The sequence below is a fragment of the Gigantopelta aegis genome, chromosome 4 (assembly GCF_016097555.1).
Source record: "Gigantopelta aegis isolate Gae_Host chromosome 4, Gae_host_genome, whole genome shotgun sequence".
Lineage (NCBI taxonomy): Eukaryota > Metazoa > Mollusca > Gastropoda > Neomphalida > Peltospiridae > Gigantopelta > Gigantopelta aegis.
In genome coordinates this window covers 49,980,434-49,996,509 of record NC_054702.1, presented here as the reverse complement: position 1 = coordinate 49,996,509, position 16,076 = coordinate 49,980,434, and the positions used below count along the sequence as shown (strand labels likewise).

At 40.5% G+C, this 16,076-nt stretch overlaps 1 protein-coding gene across 1 annotated transcript; it reads right to left on the bottom strand.

Moving 5' to 3' along the window:
* Nucleotides 1-277: 277 nt before the first annotated feature.
* On the bottom strand, nt 278-13,763 carry LOC121369875 (5-hydroxytryptamine receptor 4-like). The gene is made up of 6 exons (XM_041494952.1): nt 13,379-13,763; nt 11,236-11,461; nt 5,679-5,955; nt 2,928-3,069; nt 905-1,023; nt 278-334 (listed from the first exon to the last, which is right to left on the bottom strand). The coding sequence occupies exons 1-6, from the start codon at nt 13,761-13,763 to the stop codon at nt 278-280; spliced, it is 1,206 nt and encodes a 401-aa protein (XP_041350886.1).
* Between the last annotated feature and the right edge of the window lie 2,313 nt (nt 13,764-16,076).

The window sequence follows — 16,076 nt, the reverse complement described above, 5'->3', positions numbered from 1 at the left end:
CCCCCCCCCCCCCCCTCTCTCTCTCTCTCTCTCTATCCCTCTCACACACACGCACATGCATATGTATACACATATTGTTTAATAAATGCTTTATATACGAGTGTATAGCTTTAATTATGTATCGTTTATGTATATACAATAATACCTTGTACAGCAATGATTCAAGGCCCCAACCTTGACCTTGCTTATGTTTCGGGGGGGGGGGGGGGGGGGAATAAAAAAAAATACGAGAAATGTTCGCAAGGTTAATTCAGTTCCGTTCAATAAGTTTGTTACATCAATTTAAGCGTAAGAACTTCTTCAGAAGGACTGGAAGCGTGAATCCAAGAGGAGGCTGTTGGAGGGGAACAATTTAGCTTAATATTTCTGTTGATGATTACTATACAGATAACACATGTTAGTTTACTTCTGAATACCGTAGATGCCCGTTATAAGCGTTGCAACCACTACCTTGAAACATCCTGAATCCGTCCCTGCCAGTTATGACACTATTGAAAACTACCGGCCTCGGTGGCGTCGTGGCAGGTCATCGGTCTACAGGCTGGTAGGTACTGGGTTCGGATCCCAGTCGAGGCATGGAATTTTTAATCCAAGTACCGACTCCAAACCCTGAGTGAGTGCTCCGCAAGGCTCAATGGGTAGGTGTAAACCACTTGCACCGACCAGTGATCCATAACTGGTTCAACAAAGGCCATGGTTTGTGCTATCCTGCCTGTGGGAAGCGCAAATAAAAGATCCCTTGCTGTCTGTCGTAAAAGAGTAGCCTATGTGGCGACAGCGGGTTTCCTCTAAAAAAAATCGGTGTGGTCCTTAACCATGTCTGACGCCATATAACCGTAAATAAAATGTGTTGAGTGCGTCGTTAAATAAAACACTTCTTTCTTTCTTTCTATTGAAAACTTACCACCACCACCACCACCCCCTTCTCCATCGCCAGCTTCACAGCCTCGTTGTGATCCTTGCTGGATTGACCCCTGCTCACGTTGGATCCGCCATTACGGGCTCTGTTTGCAAGGAGAGCGGCTGATTTGTGTCCAAATTAAACGAATCTAGATAACAACATTTATTCATATACTATCAAACAACTATATATGGTTCCAAACTAAACACTACGCATTCTTTTACATGGGTTACAATTAATATTGTGTAAAAGATGGAAATACCTTCGTCTTGTTCGCCCATTTGTTCAGTATACTTAGACCTATAATGTACACACCTATTTTAGGTTTATGGAGAGGATAATATAAATCATACACTACAGGGCATCAACAAGGTCGTTTATAGAAATGCATGTAACCGACAATGCAAGACATTAATAGTCTGTTTATTAAAATGTTTGTATAACTAACAAATGGACATTTTCGATGTGTTTGGCAACAGACCACAATTAATTACGCTATAGCATTTTTATGTTTCTATATATCGTTAGTGGCTACAGCGTTTTTAATAATATCAGTAGGCCCATGGATTTTTTTTATGCACCTAAGAGCAACATACCCTGAAAAGGACAACCCCTGATGCCCAGCTCTTTCTCCCAGGATATTGATTTAAACAAACACACACACTAAACCTGGCAGGAGTACACCAATTTACACAAAAATCACTACTTTTACATGGGCCGAAATTACCACAAACAAGTCTTCAATGTCAACAAGTTTCACATATTTGCAAATTGCATACTCTCGCCTGTCAACTTCAGTCTAATAGTTGCCACTTCATAGCTGTCTGCCTTGAAATAATCACAGTCAAACAGCAGACTACTACATATTTCCGGTCAACCAAATGGGAAGATAATTGTGATCTGATGCCGTTTATAGGGAAGGTGGAATAACTCACAACTGGGCATAAGTGGTGTGCGATGTGTTTATTAAGAGGTACATAACCAACTTGACATTAGCAATGTTTAAAGAGGCTAGTGTAACCAATAGACTATAACTGGGGAAAAGCGGTGTGCGATGTGTTTATAGAAATGCTAGTGTAACTAACAGTCTACATGTGGATATTAGTGGCGTGCGATGTGTTTATAGAGATGCTGGTTTAACTAATAGACTACAACTAAGCATTAGTGGTGTGCGATGTGTTTATAGAAATGCTAGTGTAACTAACAGTCTACATGTGGATATTAGTGGCGTGTGGTGTGTTATAGAGATGCTGGTACAACTAACAGTCTACAACTTGGCATTAGTGGTGTGCGATGTGTTTATAGAGATGCTGGTGTAACTAACAGTCTACATCTTGGCATTAGTGGTGTGCGATGTGTTTATAGAGATGCTGGTGTAACTAACAGTCTACAACTTGGCATTAGTGGTGTGTGATGTGTTTATAGACATGCTGATGTAACTAACAGTCTACAACTTGGCATTAGTGGTGTGTGATGTGTTTATAGAGATGCTGGTGTAACTAACAGTCTACAACTTGGCATTAGTGGTAGGTGATGTGTTTATAGAGAATGCTGTGTTTATAGAGCGGCTGGTGTAACTAATAGTCTATATATTGGCATTAGCGGTGTGTGATGTGTTTATAGAGAGGCTGATGTGACTAACAGTCTACATGTGGACATTAGTGGTGTATAATATGTTTATAGTGAGTCTGGTATTAACTAGCAGTCTATATGTGGGCATTAGTGGTGTGTGATGTGTTTATAAAGAGGCTGATGTAACTAACAGTCTACATGTGGACATTAGTGGTGTGTAATGTGTTTATAGATAGTCTGGCATTAACTAGCAGTCTACATGTGGGTATTAGTAGTGTGTGATGTGTTTATAGAGAGGCTGTGTAACTAACAGTCTACATGTGGGTATTAGTAGTGTGTGATGTGTTTATAGAGAGGCTGGTATAATTAACAGCCTGTGTCTGTTTTTCGTTCTGCTCGGAAGAGTTATTACTAAATGTTTTTGACTGGCGTCGACAGCTGCGATAAAACAGACTGTGAATGCGCTGCCGGTACGACTTCATGGCGATGATGTAGATGATGGGGTCCAAGACGTAGTTCAGGCCGGCCAAGGTGTGGGAGAAACTTCGAAACACTCGGGGTATGTTATAACCCATGTCGTTCATTATCCGGGAAATCTGGGAACAAAAAGGGAAAACAAACAATTCTTTAACATAAGGGTTTTTTCCAGATATTGACGTGGTGTGTTTAAGATGGGGGGGGGGGGGGGGGGGGGGGGGGGGGATGATGGAGTAGGGTGAGAGGCGATGTTGCGTTTCTTTGTTTGTTTGGTGTTGGCTTTTTGGGAGGTTTTTAAAAAACAAAACAAAACAAACATCAGTAACTATATAAAAAAGGTTACCCGTACCTCACATTCTATACTTCATATATATATATATATCATTTCCAAAAACAACATTAATACAAATGTGTACGTCACTAAATTAATGCCACATTATTAAATTAAAACTTTGATTCTAAACACTGATATTCAGTGTAATTTTTGTTTTAATTTTTTATTTTATGTAAATGAACGGCTTGGTAAAATAAAATCTCTTTTTGTCTGACTGGAATACATCATACTGTTCATTCCGCCAGGGAGCCTCCGTTAGTAATATGCAGACTTGAACCCGCATCCAAACAACTTTTCATCCGTCGCCATAAAACAGATAAACGCATTGGAAATTATTATTCCCGACAAAAGGTACCGAGGTATAAAATGATGTCAGATCTATCAATGAAGACGTAGTGACAGTAAGATCAGATCAACTTACAAGACTTTTGGTATCACACAGCGATATCAACGTATCAGCTGATTGCTCTGTAACGTATAAGTTAACTGTATAAGTGCAAATGCGCAGTAAATAGGAACGAAGGAAATGTTTTATTTAACGACGCACTTAACACATTTATTTTAATTTATGGTTATATGGCGTCGGACATTTGGTTAAGGACCACACATATATTGAGAAAGCAAACCCGCTGTCGCCACTTCATGGGCTACTCTTTTTTCGATCAGCAGCAAGGGGTCTTTTATATGCACCATCCCACAGACAGGATAGTACATACCACGGCCTTTGTTAGACCAGCTGGAACGAGAACTAGCCCAGAGAGCGCTGTGCCACTGAGCTTCCTCCCGCCCCTGCGCAGTAAATACGTTATAACAGAATAAGACGTTTACATTTATTCAAATCGGGGGGGGGGGGGGGGGGGATAATTTAGAAATAGAATACTACATCCGTATCGTTAGATACCATTTACCATTTATTTTACAACTCTTTTGTAAGATAACTGATATCTAATGACCACTCATGTTATATTCTCTAATCCATCGGATTATGTTGTTGTTTTTTGTTTTTATCTTCATCATATTATTTTATTAATGTCAAACATCAATATTATAATTATACAAAGACGTATGATGTCCTAAACAAATATATATCGCTGTCGGACTTAATACACCGACTGTGTGTTTCTAATTTAAGAAACGTGTTAAAGGATTTCTTTGCATGTATCTACACTAAACAAAGATAAACTGCTTTAATACGTTTTGTTACTAACAATAGAATATAAAAAGGAATATGTAAGTTCCACGGCTCTTTATATGAGCGCGCTGTTTCTGTCAATGTCGATATTTTCATCAGTCTTAAGCCATTTCGTAAATCGGATATTAAGACTAGGGAATGAATGGTACAGGTATGTATAAATACAAATGAGACGTGGCAATATCCTGTACGGTCCTTTGGGTGTAGGTATTGTGATTTTACTTATTCTTTACCATCAGGCGTCCGACCGACAAAACAAAACATGAATACTGTAACCAATTTACATTTGTATCTAGAAATGCTGCTTTGAAAAATGCTTCCTGCACGATATAGGTTATTGATTGATAAATCAATATTTTCTCATCAACGCCTTCAAAACTATTGCTGGCAACATTTTATTTTAATTGGAATGTTGTGCTTATATTGAATTAAGGTTCATGCACGCTGTCTCAGCTATATGAGCTGTCTGTCTAGAACGATGGGCTAATGGTATTAATTTGACCTGTGAGAAATGTAAAGGCCTTACACCTTCTCAATGGAATCGTTAAAACTCACTCTGGGTGGGTAGCCGGTGTCAGAATCCGAGGTCCTTGGTATTAAAATTCAAAATATAATAAGTTTTATCAACAATTAAAAGTATGAATATAAAACAACGTTTGTTTGTTTGTTTTGTTTTCTTTGGGGTTTTTTTTTGGGGGGGTGGGGTGGGGGTGGGAGTTCTAAGGGCAGTACATATGAAGTACTGACTTGGAGAACGAAAGGAACACTAATCGCTCCATCCATTTTTCATATATTCATTAACAAATGTTTGACAAAACAAAACATAATCACTTGATAATAATAAACTTCAAAAATAAATGAAATTTGGGGTCAGGGTCAGGGTGACAACAGCTGTCTAGAGAACAAATTGCAGTGAAACAGCTTTGAAGGACGTATCTGTCTGTCTATTCATCCATCAATCCATCCATACATCCACCCATCCTCCTTCCGGCCATCCATCCATCCATCCATCCATCCATCCATTCATCTATCCACCCATCCACCCCCTACCCCCACCCCAACACATTACATCATCACAACATATTACATACGAAACACTTTGAGACAAACAGCACCTGCACACACTGTCATGGCTACCCCTCCGACCTCAGATTGGTACTGTAACCTCAGGATGTTGGCCGGTAGGGGCTTCATGTACTTACGTAAATGGGCACCCAGCATACGAGGAAGCAGGCCGAGAGGATGAGCAACATCTTGGTGAGTTCGTACTCCGCCGTCTTCTTGTCGCTGTTGTACTGGTGCTGGACGGCTACGGCCACGTTGACGCTGGGGTCCGCCGTCTTAACCCGCATCGCCTTCGCGTTCATCTCCCGCATCGTCACGATGACGGCGGCGTTAATACTGATGTTCACCAAGGCGATGGCGAGGCCGACGACTGTGAAGGCGAGGCTGAACACCCCCTGGATGCTGTCCCTGATACTGGGGAAAAACGGGTTTATACAATTAACAATGGTTGTCTTTCTGTCAGTCAGTTTTCACTGTTCAGTCATTTTATCAACAAAAAGCTCTTTCTTAGCCCAAACGTCGGGAGCATAAAGCAGGTGGGCACTGCCCCGCCCCCAACCCCAATTATGAAGATGCCAATCTGATTGAAATTAGCTCTACTGGTCTACTGTAAATAATAATTTAAATATCGACCACTCACACTTCGCCTTTTATAACCTTATTTGGGAGCATACAAATTCTAGAAATACTGGGCGAGACTATTTATGTGGCCCCCGCCGTACCACGAACCATACCAATACGTACAGGCCGGGTTAGGCGGCTGCTCAACTACAATATATACTCTTCAAAATGTTAATATCAACTATTAGACCGAACATACGTTTTGACCACAGACATCCTAGTAAAGAACATTCAGGTCTGTTTATCAACACACCGAAACACACTCCATAGTTTGCACATGCATCACGCCGTTGCCCCGTACACTTGGGTGGTAATTCTCGATTTTGACAATTTCCAGGAAGGTTCATTAATCACCGTGGAACATTATTTCTGTCAATCTTTTTCATTATGTTGATCATACAGTTGTTATTGTTTTGTTTCTAGACATTTTTATTGTTTTAATTTGCGACTTACTGATAAAAAACCCCGCCAACTTTCAAATTTCACTTCTGACCCCAATCGTCCTTCACGATAATATTGAACTACCGGTTGTAATGTTTGCCCAATTAATTCACTATTGTCATATAAACATTCCCCACAGCTAATATATCGTACAATTTTCGCAACTATAAATTCTTATTAAAGTTCCCCTACTTTTTTGAAGAGTATATATAACTCCAGGTGTTTAATTTATTTTTTAAAAGAACTAAATCAATCTTCAATTTTACATTACAAATTATTTATTTTATAAACTAAACCATGTTTTAATTAATGCATTGGCGAGATCGGTCTGGTGAGATACAAGGTTGCTTTTGTTTTTTGTTTAACGACACCACTAGAGGACATTGGATGTCAAACGTGGTAATTCTGACACGTAGTCATCAGAGGGAACTCGCTACATTTTTTTTTTAATGCAGCAAGGGATCTTTTATATATGCACTTTTCCACAGACAGGACAGCACATACCACGGCCTTTAGCTAGTTGTGGTGCACTGGTTAGGTGCGATACAAAGCTGCTGCAAAGACATACACACACACACACACACACGCACACACACATACATGACTACCAATAACTACGGTGGTATATTTAGAACACAAACTTATATTTTTCTTAATTTAAAGATTTCGAATACGTTTCCGCGCGCAGATATTGATATTGAAGGCTGAACCTATTATTTTGAACTCTCAACTTATATTGTCGAATGCTATGCTTATCTCTTGTCAATGCGGTCGAGACCTTGACATTATAATTTGAAGTCTTGAGATAATATGCTGATATTTCAAAATAATACGTTAGGCATTCGACAAAACAACCGGCCTCGGTGGCGTCGTGGTTAGGCCATCGGTCTACAGGCTGGTAAGTACTGGGTTCGGATCTCAAGCATGGGATTTTTAATCCAGATACCGACTCCAAACCCTGAGTGAGTGCTCCGCAAGGCTCAATGGGTAGGTGTAAACCACTTGCACCGACCAGTGATCCATAACTGGTTTCAACAAAGGCCATGGTTTGTGCTATCCTGCCTGTGGGAAGCGCAAATAAAAGATCCCTTGCTGCTAATCGGAAAGAGTAGCCCATGTAGTGGCGACAGCGGGTTTCCTCTCAAAATCTGTGTGGTCCTTAACCATATGTCTGACGCCATATAACCGTAAACAAAATGTGTTTAGTGCGTCGTTAAATAAAACCTTTCTTTCTTTCTTTCGACAAAACAAGTCCAGATTTCGAGATATAAGTCGAAGTTTATTATCTTTAAAAGTAAGAAAAAAATGTTTGTCCTAAATATACCACCATATTATTTATTTTATGGGTTTTTATGGTTTTTATTTAAGACTGTATGAAAAGAACGTTTGAGGCCTTAGTACATTTTAAATTACTGGTGTTTAACATAATGATAGTCATTTTAACACTCTATGGCCAAACGCAGTAATAAACTCTGGATTATGTACTAGAATAAATAGATTTTATAGTTATACTATCACGGTTTTTTTTTCGTCTTGAAACGAAAGTTCAACATTAAAATTTTATACTGAAATTAGTCTCCGGCATATTTTGTAATTCACCCGAATCATATCGTATACCCTCGGCATAATTCTGAATGTTTTCAAATTCTTTTCAAATCACTGGCATGATTCTGCAAGTAAGTACCGGCCTCGATGGAGTCGTGGCAGGCCATCGGTCTACAGGCTGGTAGGTACTGGGTTCGGATCCCAGTCGAGGCATGGGATTTTTAATCCAGATACCGACTCCAAACCCTGAGTGAGTGCTCCGCAAGGCTCAATGGGTAGGTGTAAACCACTTGCACCGACCAGTGATCCATAACTGGTTCAACAAAGGCCATGGTTTGTGCTATCCTGCCTGTGGGAAGCGCAAATAAAAGATCCCTTGCTGCCTGTCGCAAAAAGAGTAGTCTATGTGGCGACAGCGGGTTTCTTCTGAAAATAGTGTCAGAATGACCATATGTTTGACGTCCAATAGCCGATGATAAGATAAAAAATCAATGTGCTCTAGTGACGTCGTTAAATAAAACAAATTTTACTTTTTTTGATTCTGCAAGTAAGATTTTGATTGCTCGAATGAAAGGTCAACTGGGCATGAACTCCAACGGGATGCTGTTAGATCCACAGGTAATAGTAATTAACCAATGGAGCTAATTTTAATTATATATATACTCAAAAGAATTTAAGGGTCAAAAATGTATAACCAGATAAGTTTCAGAGTGTATTAGATTGATATTGTAAACCACACCAAATTTTTTATTTATTGTTCCATATTTACAAAAAACCACAAATAAACGTCACTGTATACAAGAAAGTCACATGACATGCTGTCAAAGTTGAAGGTTGTCAAACATGGATTTTACACATTAGAACATTCGTTTAATAGTGTGTGAATCCAGCCCTGGCGCGAATACACTCGACACATCGTTGACTCATGCTGTTGATCAGACGTCTGAAGAACTCTTGGGGAATGGCCTGCCACTCTGCCATAAGAAGTTGACCCAGATCATGAAGGTTGGCCGGAGGGGCATGGTTATCCCGAACTCTCCTGCCTAATTCGTCCCAGGCGTTCTCTATTGGGGCCAAGTCAGGCGAATATGCTGGCCAATCCATCCTGGCGATACCTTGTTGTCTGAGAAAGTCCGTTACCACCCTGGCGCGGTGGTGTCTGGCATTGTCATCCTGCAGAACTGCCCCGCCGCCAATCTGCTGAAGGCCTGGGAGAACCAACGGCCGGATAATCTCATTCAGATAGCGGATTCCATTCAGATTGCCATCCACCACACAGAGGGGGGTCCTGTGGTGGATAGAGATGCCGCCCTACATCATGACGCTGCCACCACCGAACCGGTGACGTTGTCTAACGTTAACGTCAGCGAAGCGCTCCCCAGGACGTCTGTAGACACGAACCCGACCGTCGTTGAACTAGAGACTAAACCTGGACTCATCAGTGAACATCACTCGACCCCACTGAACACGTTGCCACCGCAGATGAAGCGTGCACCAGTGACGTCTGGCCGTTCTGTGACGTGGTAGGAGTGGTGGTCGAACAGCCTGGCGACGGCAGCGTAGATTATTGGCTCTCAGACGATTGCGTATGGTTTGATCAGACACTCGAGTTCCAGTCGCAGTCCGCAGATTGTCATGTAATCGGCGTGCAGTGGTTGTGCGTTGACGTAGAGCCATATTGGTGATGTAGCGGTCCTCTCTATTTGTAGTGCTTCGGGGTCTTCCCGAACGTGGACGATTTCGAACAGAATTCGTTGCTTGGTACCGTTGCCACAGTCGGCCAACGACACTCTGACTGACACCAAGTTTCAGAGCAACATTTCTTTGCGTATTGCCATCCTGAAGCCAAGCAATAGCCCTTCCTCGATCTTCGATAGTCAGTTGAAGTCGTACCATTATTGAATTTGGAGTGTGCACCGTACACGAACGCAAGCTCCAATTATACGGAAATTCAGCATTGGGAACATGGAATACACGTGCAAAGCGTGCAAATGAAGCGCTTTGTGAAAAAGCAAGTTATGGGCACTTAGCAGACCTTTCGCTTTCGCCCTAATTTACGTGCAAATGTAAGCATGTTTTCGCCATTAGAACTAGTCGACAGTGTCAATGACAGTGGATTTTAATTCATTTATGGGCTGCTTAGACCCACTTTCGTCAAAATGGAACAATACCATGCGTGACATTATGGTCTAGCTAATATAATTGACATTCAGAAAATAATGTCGAAAATATCGTCTGACCCTTAAATTCTTTTGAGTAGTATATATATATATATATATATATATATATATATAGATTGTGAAGATGTCGTCCATCAGGGACGGGGCGTAGCCTAGTGGTAAAACGCTCGCTTGATGCGCGGTCGGTTTGGGATGGATCCCAATCGGTGGGTCATTGGGCTATTTCTCATTCCAGCCAGTGCACCACGACTGGTATATCAAAGGCCGTGGTATGTGTTATCCTGTATGTGGGATGGTACATATAAAAGATCCCTTGCTGCTAATGGAAAAATGTCTCTAAGACTATATGTCAAAATGATATGTTTGACATCCAATAGCCGATGATTAATAATCAATGTGCTCTAGTGGTGTCGTTAAAAAAAACCTTCTAATGTCGTCCAACATGATAGGCAACTTATCACTGGCACCTTCAGTTGCCAGCACTGGCATCTTCTGAAACTTAAGTTAAGCCCAAAGCTTTTGAATAACAAAGGTTTTGAATAACAAACACAAACCACAATTTGATGAATACGACTTTGAAACATTATAATGACAATATGTTTAATGTTTAATTTTTGTTCTTAACTGAAATAATCAATGTGCTTTAGTAATGTCGTTAAATAAAACAAACATTACTTTATTTTAAACGTCAGTTGACTATTTAAATTATCTTATACAGCTCTTGTTTGTCTGGATGTGCATACTATTGATGTACACGCGACCTTTATACGTAACATGTACACAGTATTATCTCGTTCCCTGCGGAATAGAGAGAAAACACATTTTAATATACTAGTATTCCAGTCTGAACCGTTCACTTTTTACTGCTGAACAGTGTTTTGTTATATTATTAAATTCAACAACTCACCTTTGCACGGGGAATGACGAGCACCTAAGAGACTCGTTGTGGTCCAGTCGAGGTTTGTACACCAAGCCAAGCGGGGTTGGACCGAGCAGACTGACCCCCAGCGTGAGCAGAAATATGAGTGTGATGGGCACTACGAACGTCTTGAGGTGAGACTTGTTCACTCGATACCAGAACGGCGCCCTCATAGCCATGCACCTCTCCGCCGCCATCATGGTCGCCATGGCACCTTAAAGGGGAGGACAAGTCAAATATGAGTCTTATCTGTTGGAAAGATGCATACCCGGATCACCAACACATACTGCATTACATATCGTTCAATATGCCTGCCAGTCCAAAAGCCTTGCTTAACCATTCCTTTAAGTGATCAACATAAGTAACGGTTTGATCATAATAAGAGAGACAAATTAAGTACTGATGCCAACAGCACAATAAAGCTCATATACATTGTGAAAATCACTAACCTATAAACATGGATACGGGTGCAATAAATGTAAAACATGTTTTAAAATAGAACTCTAAAGCTTGTAAACTTGTAAAATTTATAAAATAAAATATGTTCCAGATCAGTAACAAAACCGCCGAATAGAGTTTCTCACCAAATACCAATATCTCAACCGTGTAAAGTTTTGCTGTTAATGTTGCAGACTTCTATCCATTCGTTCTCAATGAATAAAACCTATTTTACAGGTCGTTTAAATCCGATATTAGAGAAATATGACATTCAAGCTGATCATATTTAATAACAAAATGACACTACCATTCCTGTAGTTCATGTTGTAAACTTGTTCTTCCTTAACGTCGTCAATACACGTGGATGAAAGCAAACGTTGTCGAGTTTCGTGTAGACACAATATTACACATTTTGTTTACACCCACAGCCAGCATCAACAACAATCACTAATTGACACTTGCTAATGAACAACGTTGAGAAATAGAACTCTTTTTTTCAGATTGAAGAAAGCAATGTGTGAAGTCACTCCAATTAAACATCTGCAACTAAAAGCATCATTTCCGTTGTAGTTCATCCTGTGTTTCCGATATGTTTTAACCAATGGAAGAAGAAGACGTGTACCTAATTCACCGTTGTAGATAATGTACAGTGAATTGTGTTAATTAAGGCAGCTAGGTGGAAGTAATGTGGCGTTTAAGCGTTAACATACTTAGGCATGTGAAGAATAAGTTCGTATCAACTGACTACCTTGTAAAGCCTACCTTGCTTGATTACCTCGACTCATCCCACGCAGGTCAGCGTCACCTAACCCTTACTGTCAAATATCAGTTCAACTAATCCGTATGGTCAGATCGTCATGACATTTCTCTCAGCTCATTCCATCATTAGGCCTACAGAAAAGGACCCCCGGTCCTGTTTACAACGCTAACAACTTGTGTCTGTGAATACAGGCGTACATATTTATGAACAGTGTCAGCGTATAAAACTTGTTTCTCATGAGTAACATTTAATGGCTTTAATGCTTTAATATATAAAAATACAATAATGACGAAACGTTTGCAGTGATGTTGAGTGAGATTATTTAGAGTCGCTGGTTTGATAACTACCTGACACGAGTAGAGACGAGGATGATTCTTAATCTGATGTTACCACCGTCAGTTAGGAAAGCATGATTGTATTTTGTCATTACTATAACTTTCCTCATTATTATGTGTTATAAAAATGTATGATTTGTTACTGAAAAACCCCACCCAATGGGAGTGGACGGTATTTCACAAATATACCAATTGTTCTGAGAAAATATGTTTTGTATACATGTAATTGTAGGGCAACAATCACTGGATATACGTTAACAGACATGTCACATGCCTCTGCTGTTCTCAGCAGAAGGTTTAGGTGATTTATACCCATTTACATTTCAACATGCTATAACATGTTTGTATAATAACTTTCAATGAATTGAAACAACAACATCTAGCCAAGAACAGATGAGACGACTTCATGTCGATCTTAACAGAATTATTCCAACAAATCGTCCATACATCCACTCGTCCATCTATCCAATCATCGATCTTTAATTCAGTTGTCCAGCGATCCAGTCAATCAATCAATCAATCAACCATCCATCCATCCATAACCTACTACTGATTATGTTATTTTGATTGTTTATTGTGTACAATAAAGTCGTAATACCTGACATGAGCGACACAAACGTTAACGAGACAATGATTGTTGCGCACACCGGAAAGGGCGGGTTTTCGACCAATTTGCCAATCACGTGATGCGCGACGATCACCACGACACCGATGACGTCAGTGCAACAGAGAGCGAACAGCAGCCCCTTGACGGGGGTGAGGTTGTATTTGAGGTCCTTGTACAGCACGAAGAAGGCGAGTGAATGCGCGGTGGCCGCGGGCAACACTATCACCAGAAACAGGGTGATGAAGCTGAGGAAACTCGTTTTCGGCGGCAAGTGGTCGTTGGAGCCAGTCATATTGGACGTTACATCCTTCAGCGGGTGTATCTCCGAGCCAAACAAATCTGTTGTTACTTCCAGTTGTGTAGAGTTTATGGCCATGTTTTCATTAGTATCAAATTATTTGCCCCACGGACGCGGCTCATTCAAAGGAACTAAAAGTAAACATTTATAGGTTATAGGTTGTTGTTGTTTTTACTATACATGCAACATACAGAATAAAATGACAGCTATTTTCAAAATGAGGGCTATCCAAATGATAATGTTATGGGTGATCGATCTACAGAAAGAAGTTTAATAAGAGAAATCCAATTTATTTAGTTTAATTATATTAACCAAAACAAATGTGCTTGGTCCATTCCCCCTAGACACTCAGTTTGTCGTGCGTCCGCCCTCAGGGTTTGCCCCCACCCCAAATTGACATATTGTTCTTCTGTGCCTCTTTCGTACGTACGAACGTATTTGGGTGTAGTTTGGCTACTACGACCAGGACCGTTTTGTTATACATGTTTCCAACACACTATTTGATTTGGGCAGTTTATAACAAGACACTTTCGATGAAATAGTAATATTATTATACCATGTTTGTAAAAAGTGGTCATGTAATCTTCTAAAAGAATTATATCTATACAATAGGTAGAGCGCTCGCAAGAACTGCTTGGATCAAACTTAGAGTGACTCATTTAAAACATTCAGTAAATGTTGCATATTATAACTGCCCAAATGTTGCATATCATTATAATAGCCTAATTATTTGTTATATAATTATAATTGCCAAAATATTGCATATCATTATGATGACTCCGATCAGACCATGTCTTCTGAGTTTAGGTGACCAGGTAGTAACACCCCACTGGTGACTGTCATCGGTTTTAGGTTAATGCTAATGTGGAAATAAATCTCAGAAACGTACAGAGTTGATTGTTGATAATGACAGTGTAACGAGTTTATTTCGTGCACCAACTGTATATTAGACAATGGCGTGCAGCGGCGAATAAGCAGCTACAACATGGAGATAAAAGTGAACATTAAGGTGCAAATTCAAACTAAATGAAGATGTCTGTCGTAGGTGGTCACAGCAGTGGCGGGGTTGGCGACGGCAGCGAACTTGGTTTTGGTTAATGTCGGGACAAAGTTACATATGGCGTTAGACATATGGTTAAGGACTACAGAGATATAGAGAGAGGAAACCCTCTTTTCTATGAGCACCAAAGGTTCTTTTATATGCTCTATCCCACAGACAGGGTAGTGCATACCACGGCCTTTGATATACCAGTTGTGGTGCACTGGCTGGAACGAGAAATGCCCAATGGGCCCACCGACGGGGATCGATCCCAGACCGACCGCACATCGAGCGGGCGCTTTACCACTGGGCTACGTTCCGCCCTTATCTAGAATGATAGTGAAAGAATAACCTAAGTTTTAAAAATATCCATCGAAAATATGTTTTTTGAATACACAGATATACCAAATTTCTAAGCTGGAAGGCATAATAATAAAATAAAATAAAACAACATATAAAACAAAATAGAACAATATTTAAAAAAAACAGAAGAAAAGAAAAGAGAGATTCAAAATGAAAACCAAATTAAAAATAACCCCAATCCCAGATAACTTACCTTCGTTTTATCGAGTGTTTAGCATGAGAACTAATCCCAGATTCGAGATGAGTTTCATCTTATAGCCTACCTCGTCCAAGTGACGCCGTGTCATTGGCTCAACTCCTGCTCACATCACCGAAGACGTCTCCACGGCGAAGCAAAGACAAAATCGATAGCCCAGGACTCTGGTTTTGTCTCCACTCCATTGGAAAAAGAAATGTTTTATTTAACGACGCACTCAACACATTTTATTTACGGTTATATGGCGTCAGACATATGGTTAAGGACCACACAGATTTTGAAAGGAAACCCGCTGTCGCCACTACATGGGCTACTCTTCCGATTAGCAGCAAGGGATCTTTTATTTGCGCTTCCCACAGGCAGGATAGCACAAACCATGACCTTTGTTGAACCAGTTATGGATCACTGGTCGGTGCAAGTGGTTTACACCTACCCATTGAGCCATGCGGAGCACTCACTCAGGGTTTGGAGTCGGTATCTGGATTAAAAATCCCATGCCTCGACTGGGATCCGAACCCAGTACCTACCAGCCTGTAGACCGATGGCCTGCCACGACGCCACCGAGGCCGGTCCACTCCATTGGATGAAGCTCGCAATCATGGGGCAATAGCTGCATACTGGCAACATTAGTCCATGGGTCACAACCGTAATTGGTATCACCTGGGCAGGTATAATATCATGGTGTTTTGCGTGTAGTTAATAAATTAATGTGATAGACTTTTGTAAGGAGTAACCTTTTGGTGAATATCATTCTGTAAACATAACGAGGCGAGCACAAATTCTTGACAAATAT

Coding starts and splice junctions, on each gene's coding strand:
- LOC121369875 (XM_041494952.1), bottom strand. CDS start 13,763: ATGGCCATAAACTCTACACAACTGGAAGTAACAACAGATTTGTTTGGC. Junction 3,070..5,678: donor TATGCTGGGTGCCCATTTAC/GTAAGTACATGA, acceptor TTTTGTTCCCAG/ATTTCCCGGATAATGAACGA. Junction 335..904: donor AGGGGGTGGTGGTGGTGGTG/GTAAGTTTTCAA, acceptor CCCCTCCAACAG/CCTCCTCTTGGATTCACGCT.